Below are 13,298 nucleotides of genomic sequence, written 5' to 3'. Positions count from 1 at the left end.
GAGACATGCAGAGACTTATTGCATTTATACAATTGTGGGGGCTGGCAAGGCAGGACCTAAATCTGCAGGGCAGGCCATTAGGAGGGGCAGGCTGGAACTCTGGCAGGAGCTGAAGCTGCTACTCATAGATGGATTATCTTCAGTGAAGCTTCAGTTCTGCTTTTAAGGTCTTTCACTTGATTGGATTAGACCCACCCAATTTATCCAGGACAATCTCCGTTAAAGTCAAATGATTATGGACTTTTAATAACACCTACAAAATACCTTCACAGCAATATCTAGATTAGTGATTGAAAACCTGACGGCTTATAGCCTAGCCAAGCTCACCTATCAAAAAACCATTACCCCTTCGATTTAGATTGATGCGCCCCTTAACCAACTCCAATATCAACAAGATGTGGTTGGGAGAGCATGGCAGGGATGGGGAGTACAGCAGGCTGGATACGTAACGTGGAAGTCTAAGGTCTGGATCATTCAGTCTTTATTTTCAAAGTATGGCTGTTTTTCTATAGGTGTTGTGGAGCCACTTATATGTGTGTACATTGGAACAATAATCCTAGATGTATATGAGAACAAGGATCGAATGGGTTAGATTGAGGCCCCACGTACAAAGGAAGCCCCTTTGCAAACTCTGCAAAGGTAAATAACCGAGATCTGACTAAAGGCCTAGTGATGGAGAGGAGAAAATGAGACTTGAGTCACATAAAGAAGAAAGAAACATGTTTCGGTTGATCCAGAAGATTTGGGCCAATTAGTTTGTTTCATAGAGGGAATTATAAAGCAATCTAGGGAGGGACGCTGATGGTGAAGGTCATCTGACATAAATTTTCAGTGAAGTCCCTGCCAAAGTCTGCTTGCTGGTGTCCTGACAGGTCTGCAGAGACAAAGTGGTTCAGAGTTCATGCGGAGATGAGGCAGGGTCAGTGGCTGAGAAGGGCACCCACAGAGGGGGTGCTACCAGTGGTCAGAGGATCCCTACCAACCCACCCCCAATGGACGGAGGACAAGAGGGGCTGAGTTACTTCCTTCATCATTAAAACCAGTACTGAAGAAGGGCCGCAGAGGTCCAGCGAAGGCACATTCGGAGAAAGCGTAGATGAGGGAGCCGTGGTCAGTGATGTTGTAGAAGGAGACAGTGCTGGCCTCATAGTCAAGGAAGATCCCAACTTGGCACGGAGGCACCCGAAGGTGGAGGGGAGTCTGGGGGCTGGTGCCAGCCTCATATTTTTGTTTGTTCCACAGCCAAATTGTCCAGAAGCCATTTTGGGGGCTGAGCAAAAAATGCCCTTTCCTCCGCACAGAGTCTCTACAAACACCCAGGTCCCAGGCCTCCTTTCCTGTCACATCTACCTCCCAGTAAACCTTTCCAGAGTCAAAGAACTGGGCACCCAGGACCATGGGATAAGTGTCAAATCTGCCCTCATTTTCAGGCACTTCCTGCCGGCTGTCTCCAAGCCTCACTTGTCTCCGATCCTCTGACAGGATGAGCCACGGATTGGCTGTGTATGGATCCAGAGTGATGTTTACTGCAGAGAGGGGACCAGAGTCAGGCTGGGAGAGTGTGGGGAATCAGGAACCTGGTGTCTCTGGTTGGGGATGAGGATGAGGGGCTGTGGATAAGGAGGTATCTGTGAGCCTCACTGTGGAAGGAAATGACCCCCAGCCAGGCCTGACCGTTGAGGGAACCACCTTCTCTACCTGTCCCTGCCTCACCTACCCTGACCTGCTCTCTCTCCCTGACTCTGGGACTCTGCTTCCTCATCACCCACTTCTGTTCCCCAGTCCCAGTCTCTTGGTGGTCGCCTCACCTCCATAAGTCCTCAGCATCCTTTTCAGCCCTGGCACGAGGCACACACTCCTCAGGTCTGGAGGGGTGATGTCCAGATTCTTCAGGTTCCAACACTCACTCCTGAGGCAAACAGAGTTACAGACCCTGTCCCCAACTCCCACCTCACCCTCCTGAACCCTGACACTATATAACCTCCCTTGTGGATGAAAATTTAACTCAATGCAAATTTACAAAAACCTCCTTTGCTGGGATCCCTGGGGGTGGGGGTGGGAGGCAAAAGGAGGTAGGATTTAGTTCCTTTCTAGGCCTTACTGGTTACACAGCCCCTGCAGCTATGGATAGTTTGTATCTCCTCTCCAAGCCTGAGGTCAACAGGCACTCACTGTTTTACACTGTTTCATTTTATCACAAGGCATCTAATACAGATGGAATCACTTCTGTAAGGAACCTCAAGGCGTCTCCCCATATCATGGGTCTTACTCTCTGGCTCTTTCTAGGAGATTCATAACTGGCTGTAGACTCAGAACTTAATAGAAATTTCCCTGTTGGTTGGGGCTTCACTTTGTAAGGATGATATAGTCTAATTACTTTCGGCAGCTCACCAAGATGTCTGTTAATTAGCTTCACAACAGAAAATATTTTATGGAGGTTTGGGTATTTGAGAATAGGGACGAGAATGGGGGGAAAAATGAGTGCATGTTTTTCTAACTCAAAAACCTCTTCCACAGGTATATGTGCTTCCTACCACCCCCTCCTTTTTTTTTAATGTTTATTTTTGAAAGGGTGAGAGACAGAGTGTGAGTGGGGGAGGGGCAGAGAGAGAGGGAGATAAAGAATTCAAAGCAGGTTCCAGGCTCTGAGCTGTCAGCACAGAGCCCAATGTGGGGCTCGAACCCACAAACCACAAGATCATGACCTGAGCCAAAGCTGGACACTTAACCCACTGAGCCACCCAGGCAACCCCCTGCCCCTTCCTCTTACAAAGAAAACTCCTTACCTTCCCAGGACACTTTTCACCTCCTGAGGAGAAAAGAGAGTGTGTAAATTCTGGACTCACTGGTTTACCATTAGACCTCATTTCTGTGGGTTGGGTGATGCCCCCCAGCCCCCAAGACCCACAAGACACTGCTTTACCCCATTCCTCTGGGGCCAATGCCTGAAAGACATTTCTGACCAGCTTGAAGCAGAAGGGGTGTGGATGCTTGTGGGGTAACCAGGGTAACCACCATGGGTGTGACCTATAGCTAAGAGAAGGATGACCAATTTAAGGACTCTGATTCAGAGGACAAATTAGAAAGCCCCGATTCCTGGAAGAAGAGTGGAAAGGAACAAGTAGCCCAGCCTGGCTGAGTCCCAGAGGCAGTCACAGGGAAAGAATGGCCAAGTCAGGATGCACAGAAACTGCTCTATCTCATTTGCAGGCTTGCATTTGGGGGAAGGAAAGGCTCTGTCCTATGTTGGAGTTAATGCTGCCTTCTCAGATGTATGTGAAATCAAATCACTTGAGAATATGCTGTTGCAGGGCTTGGGAACCCTTACCCAGGAATTGGCACACTCCTAGGCCCAGTCAAAAGTGCATTAGAAAGTGTGGCTCAGTGTTGGGCAGAAGCAAGATTTAGACAATGAGAAGAGGGCCTACCAAGTCAAGCCAATCCAGGAAGCCTTTCTGCACAAACCAAACTAAACAAAAAAATTGGCTTCATGACCACATCTGACAGAGACACTGGCAAGTTTGGGAAGAGAAAAACTGTATAAGGTTAGAGCAGAGGGGACTTTAGAGACCCGCTAGTCAATAGTTTCCCCAAACGAGGCAAACACATTAAGGGATGCGAGAGGATTTTAAGTAGCACACACATCAATGAGTGTTTAAAAAATAGTTATGTGCTCATTTTAATTTCAGCTCTGCCACTTACTATTTGGGTGAACTTGGTCAAGTTATTTAGCTGTAGTGTCTAAGTTTCTCAACGTCTCTGCCCCTCTGTTTTCTCATCTATGAAATGGGGATAACGACATCCAACTCACTGTATTGCTGTGACAGCCTGAGTACACAGAGGCAGATACTATGTGCCATTTAAGAATCGGCGGTGGTTACAAAATTAGAAAAAATCAGTAACCTATCAACACAGGATTTCTTGGCTCCTATTGCTTAGGACAAATTTCCTGTTAAGCTAAATTTCTTCAGGTGAAAGAGTGAGTTGTAAAGAACAAACATATGCCAACAGGTTTGGGTAGTTCACAGAAGCAGCAGAAAGTGGGAAGAGGGTACATTTATGACTAACACTGGGGGATCCTTATTATTCAGTCCACTCCCTCCCCTTGTTCCACAGATGGAGACATTAGATCTAGGAAAAGGAAGGGACTTAACCTAGAATTATGGAGCGAATTGGTGGCAGGGCTGGGGATGGGCCACTGTCTCTTAATTTCCAGGGCACTGTCTTTAGTTACATTTATGAAAACCTGCTCATGGTCAAATGCTCACGTAAAAGTTTTTGTGGTTTCTCTCATTTAATCCTCACAAAAATCCCTTGAGATATGTAACATTATAGTATACATTTAACATAGGAGAAACCTGATACTCAGAAAAGTTATGGAACTTTCTCAAGGTCATGAACCTGGAAGGTGTCAGAGCAGGCACTTACCTGGGATGGCTGGTTCTTTGAATTGCTGGATGGAATATTTCCTCCTAACTCTGCACCTTTCCCATGACTTGAGTGCAAACCAAGCATGGGTCTGAATTCCAGTTTGGGAATATTCCAGGGACCGGGTTTAGCCTTTTTTCAGTTGTTCCTTGAACCTCAGGGAGGGGGATGGCTCACCTGCAGCAGCTCCAGGGCTGAGCCCCTGCTCCTCTTCTCCAGCTCCACGACCAGCTCCTGCAGGGCCTGGCTCTTCTGGGCCAGTGTGGCCTCCCTCTCACCCAGGATTCTCAGCTGCTCCTTGTCCTCCATCTCTAGTTTCTGTAGCTGTCTCTGTTCCTCTGCAGCCAGGAAGTTCTGCTGCTGCACAAACTCTGTGTGAATCCTCAGTTTGTGTGTCTCAACCTGACTCTTTGGTGTAAATGGAAAGAGAGAGGTTTTTATCAAAATCTCCTAAGCTTCAGGAATGAAGGTACTCCTATCGGTTTCTATTCCCTGTAGATTCACCACTCAGACTCTGGGTCTAGAGCAAACACAAACACACACACACACAGAATTTTTCTGGGGAGATAAGTGAGTGAGGCTTCTGGGCTCAGAGGGGAATGGGATTATTTTGGGGGGGGCACACTGTAGCTGTCCTACAGTCGCATATGTATGGTAACAGACTTTCAAAACCCACCCAGTACCCAAATGTGCCCCCGTGTCTTCATTTCTCAGGGAGTTCCTGAGAGAGTCACATCCATCCCTACCCCCAACAACCTCACAAAGACAGGCTCACAACACTGCTCTGAAGTCCTGAGGAAAGGGAGTCTTTGGGATAATCTCTGCTTGTCCTCTCCTGCTGGTGACTGGAAGGTCACCTGACGACACAGGATGACTCCTTTTGCCACCACAGCCTGACTCATCCTTCTCTGATCCCAAATCTTCCTTTTCTGGGCTCTACAGGCCATGAGTTCCTTCCACTCTTCTAATCCCTGACTACCCTACCTCCAAGTTATGGGTATAGAACAAGCTTTAGGTCTCCATTCTACTTTGGACCAGTGATCTGGATATGGTTAAGCAACCACCTGGTCAGATTGGTTTTTCTACATTTGGTCTTGGTCATTCCCTTAAGTCTGTTCCTCACAGCCCTTGTCATTTACTGACAGGCCTGGCCACCGGGCATCTCTCCTGGGAGACCTCTGTCCCCAGGAGGTCACTGCTGAGGCAGTGATTCTGTCATTTCTTAAGACTGGGTTCAGGGAGCAGAAGCTTTAGGGTATGGCTTGTTCCTCTCAGCACTTTTTCCTAAGACTCTTGATTTTTGTATCTGATTGGGAGCTCTCTCCTTTTTATTCCTGTCAGGAGGCCTAGAGGATAGCTGGTTCTTGGAGAGTGAGATATACTGACTATCACTCCTCAGATGGGCATAGCTATGGTTAGAGCTTGAGTTTGGGACGCTGGACTCTGCCCTGGCTTCTGATCTGAGATTCCTTTTAGGACATGATTCTTGCCTTCCAGGCTGCTCTCTTCATTGCAATATCCACTTCCAACTCCTCCGCCAACCGTTGTCCTTTTCTCAGGTTCCCTAATGCCACCTGGAGCTTCTCCTGTAGAGAACGATAGATTAGTGCCCAATCAGACCAAGAAGTGGGGTGGGGTGGGGTGGGGTGGCATAAGAAAGGAGAAAACCATGCTGGTTCTTTGAAAAGACTGAGTGCTGAGAAAGAGGGGAGACTACAGTCTGACTGGGGTGGAAATTCTGTGGATGGGAAGACTTTGGAAAAAGCCTAATGTTTCTTACAACATAGAGCTACACTGTTGGTAGGGGGCATGCTCATTCCTAATTAATCAGGAGACAAGGAAATGTGATTCTTGTAGCATTTCCTCAGTGTATTCCCCGCTCCTGGGAAATGAGAAAGTTGTACCAAGTTTGCAGTTCTTGGCTTAAGTTAGACACGGAAGGTTGGAGGCACCCTTCCTTTCCCCAACTCCTCAGCTCCACAGGTGACTCTACCTCCCCAGCTCTGGGGAACAAAGCACCCACCAGGGATGCCTCTCCTTCTACATGCTTTCGCCTCTGTGCTGAGGCCTCACCTTGTACTCCTGAGCAGCCTCCTCAATAGGGACCATGTGGTGGTTACGGTGGTTCTGGGACTGGGAACACACCCAGCAAAGGATCTTCCCGTCTTTCTCGCAGAACAGGTGCAGTTTCTCTCCGTGCACCTCACACCGCTCCCGCTGCATGCCCTCCTTGGCACTCTGGCCAATTTGTTTAAGGTTGTCCACCATGTTGGCCAGCGGCCAGTTGGGCCTGACGTTCCGGAGCAAGAAGATGTGCTGACACACAGGGCAGACGCCGCCCCCATCTTTTCCGACCTGAGAGATGCAGTCGTGGCAGAAGCTGTGGCCACATTCAATGCTCACAGGCTCCACGACAGGATCCAGGCAGATAGGGCAAGTGACCTCCTCCCACATCATCGCCAGGGGCGCTGCTGAGGCCATTGCGGTAACGTTCCTATGAGGCAGCCCTGTGGAGAGCCTGCGGAAGCATAGTAGGAGGGGAGAAAAGGAAAAGAGAAGATGAGAAGGGTTGTGTGAGGGGGGAAAAAAAAAAAAGCAATCCCAAGGAAACCCTGAGGAAGAGTGAGGTGGAGGGTGTGAAAATAAAATGAGAACGTTAACTTGAGCAACAAGAGCTTCTCCTCCCTAATCTCATCCACTGATCCAGCCAGACAGCGGGGAAACGCAGTCCCCAAAAGAGAGCAAGATTGTTTTTGGGAACTTCAGAGATAGAGCTGTGGGCAACTCCATCTTCATCAGGTCCACCGCTACTTAAACCCTCGGCCCCTGGCCTTTTCCTGTGCGTCTTCTCCCATGTCGGGTGCCAAGTGCACTGCCAAGCAGCTCGTGGTAACAGGTGCGGCCTTTTACCACGCACTCTCCATGCGCTACAGGAGGTGCTGCGTGCTTTGCGTACGTCTTCGTTAGTCTGCGCGATGATGGCAGGCGTTACACACAGGTTACAGGACTGCATACATAAGAATATGTTTACAAGTGTGTACATATACGTGTAGTACGTATACATGTCTGTGCTTGTATGTGTATGTACGTGTTCACACCCACCCACCCACGTGGTAGAGCACTTCCCGGGCTCTCCTCTCAGCTTCCGGAACCTGGTAACTGTCCTCATTGCCTCTGGGGCACAGACCCAGACCTATCTACCACCCTGCCCCTCTCACTCCCAGAGGGGAACTGTGGAGAGGAGGGTCTCCAGGACTGCGGACCTACCCACGCTGGGCTGCCCTAGACCACGCTCCAGGCTAGGTTGCTGCCCCGTTCTCCCTGCCCAGGCGGCAGCAGCAGTAAGGCGGCCCTCGCCCCTTCCCCCTTTCCTGTAACTTGGAAGTCACGTACACAGCCAGGCCCCCTCCCAGGCAGGCTGTCAGCCCGGGAGGAACCGCTGGGCTTGGGCTGATCGAGACCAGTCCCTCTGCGGAGAAGGGAGAACAGGGACCCCAGGCTCTAGGGATGAGACCTGGATGCAAGGGGACCCTCAGATCCGGGGCAAGGGGGAGATGTCCCCCAGCCAGGGCTGGGGCGCTTGGGTTTGGGCAAGTCACTCACCTTTTCAGGGGAGTCCGCAGCTGGCGGCAAGTTCCCTATTTCACTTTCGATTTTCCTTCAGAGGCAAGTCTGAAAGGGAGGCGGGCCGAGGGGCAGGGAGTGGGAGGAGCTTGGGAGGAGAGGGTGATGCGCAGGGCGGAGCTAAGGGGCAGTGGGTGGAGGAGGCTCAGACGCCCCGGGCTGACACTAAGCGAAAGCCCTTCAGCGTTTCAGCCTTGCTGAGCGCTCCCTGCCAGGTCCTCAGTAACTAATGGTCCTCAGCACCTACTAGATGGAGGATTCATACTGCCTTCTTTGACGCTAGTCACCATCACTCCACAGCCCTATGCTGTGCCTACGTGTGGGAGCTGCTCCTAAGGAGGTCTGGATGGGGACAAGAGTTCCTGGAGCTCTTCCTAAAGTGCCATCCTGTGCTTCCTACTTCCAGAAACCAGTCCTTTTCAGGAGAGTGTGGATATTCTTTTAACATCAAGGGGTGAGGGATTTATACTGCCTGACCCAAAGGCAGGTATCACACCAGTGAGTGGTAAGAAAGGAATTGACATTTATTGAGCACCAACTGTGTACTTGTCACTGAACTAGGGATTTTCACAGGTTATTTCCTAAATTGTAGTAAATTGTATTTCTTAATTATAGTAAAAATTGTAGTAAAAAGTTATTTCTTAAATTGCAAAAAAAATTGCAATTACTTAAATTGTAGTAAAATTGTAGTAAAATTACATAACGAAATTTACCATCGTAATCATTTAAGTATACAGTTCAGTGGTGGTATTAAATACATTCACCTCATTGTGTGACCATCAGATCAGCATCGTCCATAGAACTTTTTTCATCTCATCATATTGGAAACTGTTACCTATTAAACAATAACTGCCCATTATCTCCTCCTCTGAGCTCCTGAAAGCCACCATTCAATTTTCCATCTCTATGAATTTGACTTCTTTAGGTGCCCCAATAAAAGTAGAGTCATACAGTATTTGTCCTTTTGTGACTGGCTTATTTTACTTAACACAATGTCCTCAGGGTTTATTCATGTTGTGAATAACATGACAGGCTTTCTTTCCTTTTACAGGCTGAATAATATTCCAATGTCTGTATGTGCATTTTGTTTCCCCATTCATCTGTCAGTGGACACTTGGGTGACTTCTAGCTTTTGACCTTTGTGAATACTGTTGCTATGTTCAGGTTATATTATTTAAGCCACATAACAATTTAGTGATTCAAGAGTTATTAAACTCATGTTACAGGAGAGGACACTGAGGCTGAATGGAGTGAAGTGACAAAGTAGATGTATGAGAATTAAAATGTGCAGGGAAGAACCTCATTTTAGTGACAGCCCAGAGAAGACTGGCTGCCCTGTCAGCTCAAGCAGAGGCTGTAGGGGCAGCTGGTAGGGATGTGGTCACAAGCTGTGGAGGAGGAAGGAGAAAAAAAGGAAGGGTGAGGAGGCTAGGATTCTCAATTCCTTCCAACTCAGATTTTTTTTTTTTTTTTGGTCCCTGTATAACTTAAGGTTAAAAACATCAGTTGAAATTTGCTTAATGTTTTGTATAGATTAGGAAACCTAAAAACACTTCATGCCTCTTTGTAAATTCCAGTTCTGTTTCTATGAGAATTTGCTTAGTGGAAGCTTATCAAGTGACATCTAATATTCAAATTGTATCACTGTAATGATTTGATTCCAGGAACATAGTTCCAGAAAGAAAAGTGGAAACAGTAAAAGAAGAAGGAGAAGAAGAAGGAGGAGGAGAAGAAAAAGAAACCTATATGTGAATTAGCAGACACTCAGAAAATAAGTACTTCACATCACTGCCCTCACTCATTCCTATAGGCACCGAGCAAGCTGCTGTGGGGTGGGGTAGAAAAGAGCATAGATCTCATGATAGTGCCGACATGGATTCAGTGCTAACCCTGCTATTTACCAGCCATGTGCCATCCCTCTGAGCTACAATTTATTTATTAAATAAAGATATTAATATATACACCACAGGGTTGCTTTGTACATGTTCAATAATACACAGATCAATATAACATATACATGCTGCAACAGTCCCCAACTTGGTATTGTCTAGAAGATCAAAATTGCCACTCATTCCAAATTCCCTTTACTCACTGCCAGTACGTTTAGTACTTCAGTGTTCTTTCCCTGGTGGGTAATCCAAATCATTCCTGAAGGATCAGTATCCTTAATGTTCCTGTCTTTAATGCACTGGTTATTGTTATCAGGCAATCATAAGTAGGAATCTTTCCAATGTACATTTTGGGTTTTAAGCAAGGTCCTCCTTGCCCCATTATGTACCAACAACTTAAATTCTCCTTGGTATTAGAAATAAGTCACTCCAGCCAGTATAGAAACTCCATCCCGTGCCTCTTTAATCAGTGGCTGAAGAAGCCCCATAGAGCCAGGGGATAGTTGCAAATTCCAGTTTATTAGAACCAGGTTTGCTTACTCTGGTAGGTCTTCTCCCCCCTCTAACCCCCCCCCCTTTTTTTTTTACTGCACCCTCTAAAACAGGGCTGAGTCCTATGTTGGAAGATGGAAAGAAAATGTTCTATAGATGAGTTACTTGTTTGATGGTGATAGGGGTCACTTACACCTCCCCCCATGGATTCTTTAAAGTGTGTGTATATAGTGCATATGAAAAAATGCAACCATATATTAGTTGATTTTGATCATGTACCAGAATTTATAGGACAACCTTCCTATCTCATAGGGTGGGGTTTCCAAGTTGGTGTCATACCTGAGCCTTCAGCAGGGCATCTCATAGTTTTATTGGGTCAACTTTTTCTGCCTGATGGTGTATACTGTAAGACCAATGCATTCCATAGGGCAAGCCCATTAACAGAATTCTTTGATTACAAAATCAGTTCCTTGGTTGCCAGTGATGCTTTTGGGATACCCTGATGGTGTAAATCTAAAAATGGTGGTGTTGGCAGAAGCAGTGTAGGAAAGAAAATGAATCTGTCTATGGAATATTACCACCTATATTGTAAGGGCAATACAAATTAGTTTAATACAATTAACGTGCCACTAGAAGACTGTCTAGACTCTCCTAGAAATAGTGAAAAATCAGGCTCAGAGTTGTCCTTTAATGTATGTATCCATAGCAGTAGGGATAGAGGCTCTGCCTGAGAACAGGTTTCTCCTAAGGCTTCTTTGTTTATGACTATTAATATGGACACTTGCACAGGAGCTCACTGAATAGCAATAGGTTCCTGGGGCAGAGACCGATCAATATCCATAGAATGGGTCTTCTTGTTTACCCATGACTAATTAAAATTGATGCATTTAGAGTCTAGGTACTTGGGACAGGGTATTTAGTGTAGTAATAAGGAGTTTAAGCCCTGTTTGATTCCATATACAATATTCTTAACAAATATAATCCTGGTAAGCCTTTTATTTCCAGATCTTAAGGCCAACTCATACACCATCTTATTTATATAAAGACTTCTCTATTTTTCTCTTGTCAAGTCCGTTTTAGGTTTTGCACATGCTTTACTCTTTCAGAGGCATGGTCTACTAAAGAATAGGATTGGTACCTGATTAATCTCTAGGTAAAGCACAGTGAATAAAAGGAACTCCAATATTGTGAACCATTTTAAAGACTGTTGGATAATGTAGATTTTGGAATCAACACAACAGGGATCAATCTCTCATCAGCAAATGGAATTGGTCTCAGGTTTCACCAATTTACCTCCATTTATCATTTTCCCTCCAATGCCAGATTTGAGAGACAACCTGGCATTAGCCATATTTATTATTTTAAGGCAAAGAATGCCTCTCAGAATGCAATGCCAGGAAAGCTAAAGAAATGATTCCATCAGAGATGTCAGTATTTCAACACAGTTAAGAATCCATTAAAAATGATCTCTTTACCTTTTAGAACTTGGAGCATGAGAAGAACCTGAAAAATGTCTAAAATTTCAATGAATGAAAAAAGGGATGTGATAGAAATGGGAAAGTCTAACATTGGGGTGCAGCCTATGGAGGACAGAGTTTGGTTTCCTAATTGGGAGAACCTCCAGGAAAACCTCAGGAACTGCTAATGACCTCAAGCAGACAGAACCCTGAAATGTCCCATTCTTAAATCTGCAGGACATATGGAGACCTGGAGGGGAGTAAAGAGGAGTCAGCACACCCTGCAGGATAGCCTGGCACCTCTACATTGTCCTCCTCTCCAGGGGGGTGAGAAAGGAGGAAAGGATGGCTGAAGTTAGTGAGTTAGAACATCAGAGCTTTTAACAAAATTACTGACCAATATTTTTCAAGACTCTCAAGGTCATGGAAACCAAGGAAAAGCTGAGAAGTTGTCACAGACCAGGCTGGATTAAGGAGACATGATGATTAGTTACAATGTGGTTCCCTATGCTGGATCCAGGACCAAAGAAGTAGATACTAATGGAAAAACTGTCAAGATCTAAGTAAAATCTGGACTTTAGTTAGTAATGATACACTACTACTAATTTCTTAGTTTTGACAAATATACCGTGTTCATGTAATTTGTTAACACTAAGGAAACTAGGGGAGGGAAATACAGAAACTGTATTGTAACTCTTCTGTAAATCCAAATGTATCCCCAAAAATAAGTTCATTTAACCTCCTTCCCCGCCCCCCCCCCAAAAAAAAACCCTCTATGAGTGGTGGGGGAAAAGTGACCTTTGGATGGGCAATGTAGGGGCATTAAGACATCACTGAAGCCTGTTCTCAATTTCCTATTGGAAAGGAAAGGGAGTATGTATGGAAATTATATGATGCGCCAAGACCTTTTCTGAGCGCCTTCATAGTCTAGCATAATTCTAACAATCCCATGAAATAACCGTTATTCCCAGTTTACAAGTGAAACCTAAAAGGCTCAAGGAGTTAATTTGCTCATTATCACACAGCTGATAAGAGACAGATCCCAGCTTTTCTATTACATCATGCTTGATGTGTGACCTCTAAGGTTATTACCAGGAGAGAGAGAGAGATTGCTTCCTCATTATAGCTTCATTTTCAACCACCTTCATTCCCTAGGTACAGGTGAAAAGAGAACTTCTTTCCTCCTCTCTGACACATATGTATAAAACACTCATGCACATTTCTGGCTACATTGCCTGGTTTCTCTTTGGCAGAATTTGGAAAGAGCTTGGGCTTATTCTCTCTAGAAATGGAAATTCTTCATGGCCTCTGGTGTTCCAGCAGGACAGTGTGTGTGTCCTCATCTCTACTCTCTTGGTCCCCACCTGTCACCAGGCTATTCATGGGGCTGGCTCTTTGGGAAGGGAAG

The 13,298-nt window shown here is 46.0% G+C and overlaps 1 protein-coding gene across 1 annotated transcript; it reads right to left on the bottom strand.

The window, feature by feature from the left end:
* Positions 1-222: 222 nt before the first annotated feature.
* On the bottom strand, positions 223-8,118 carry TRIM21 (tripartite motif containing 21). The gene is made up of 7 exons (XM_049651440.1): positions 8,032-8,118; positions 6,502-6,946; positions 5,919-6,014; positions 4,606-4,836; positions 2,787-2,809; positions 1,809-1,909; positions 223-1,526 (listed from the first exon to the last, which is right to left on the bottom strand). Exons 2-7 carry the CDS (start codon positions 6,907-6,909, stop codon positions 976-978), a joined length of 1,410 nt encoding a protein of 469 aa, XP_049507397.1. The 5' UTR covers positions 6,910-6,946; positions 8,032-8,118; the 3' UTR covers positions 223-975.
* Between the last annotated feature and the right edge of the window lie 5,180 nt (positions 8,119-13,298).

Source organism: Panthera uncia, chromosome D1, assembly GCF_023721935.1.
Source record: "Panthera uncia isolate 11264 chromosome D1, Puncia_PCG_1.0, whole genome shotgun sequence".
Taxonomy (NCBI): domain Eukaryota; kingdom Metazoa; phylum Chordata; class Mammalia; order Carnivora; family Felidae; genus Panthera; species Panthera uncia.
The sequence above is the reverse complement of the archived record's forward strand: the minus strand, read 5'-3'. Positions and strand labels throughout refer to the sequence as shown.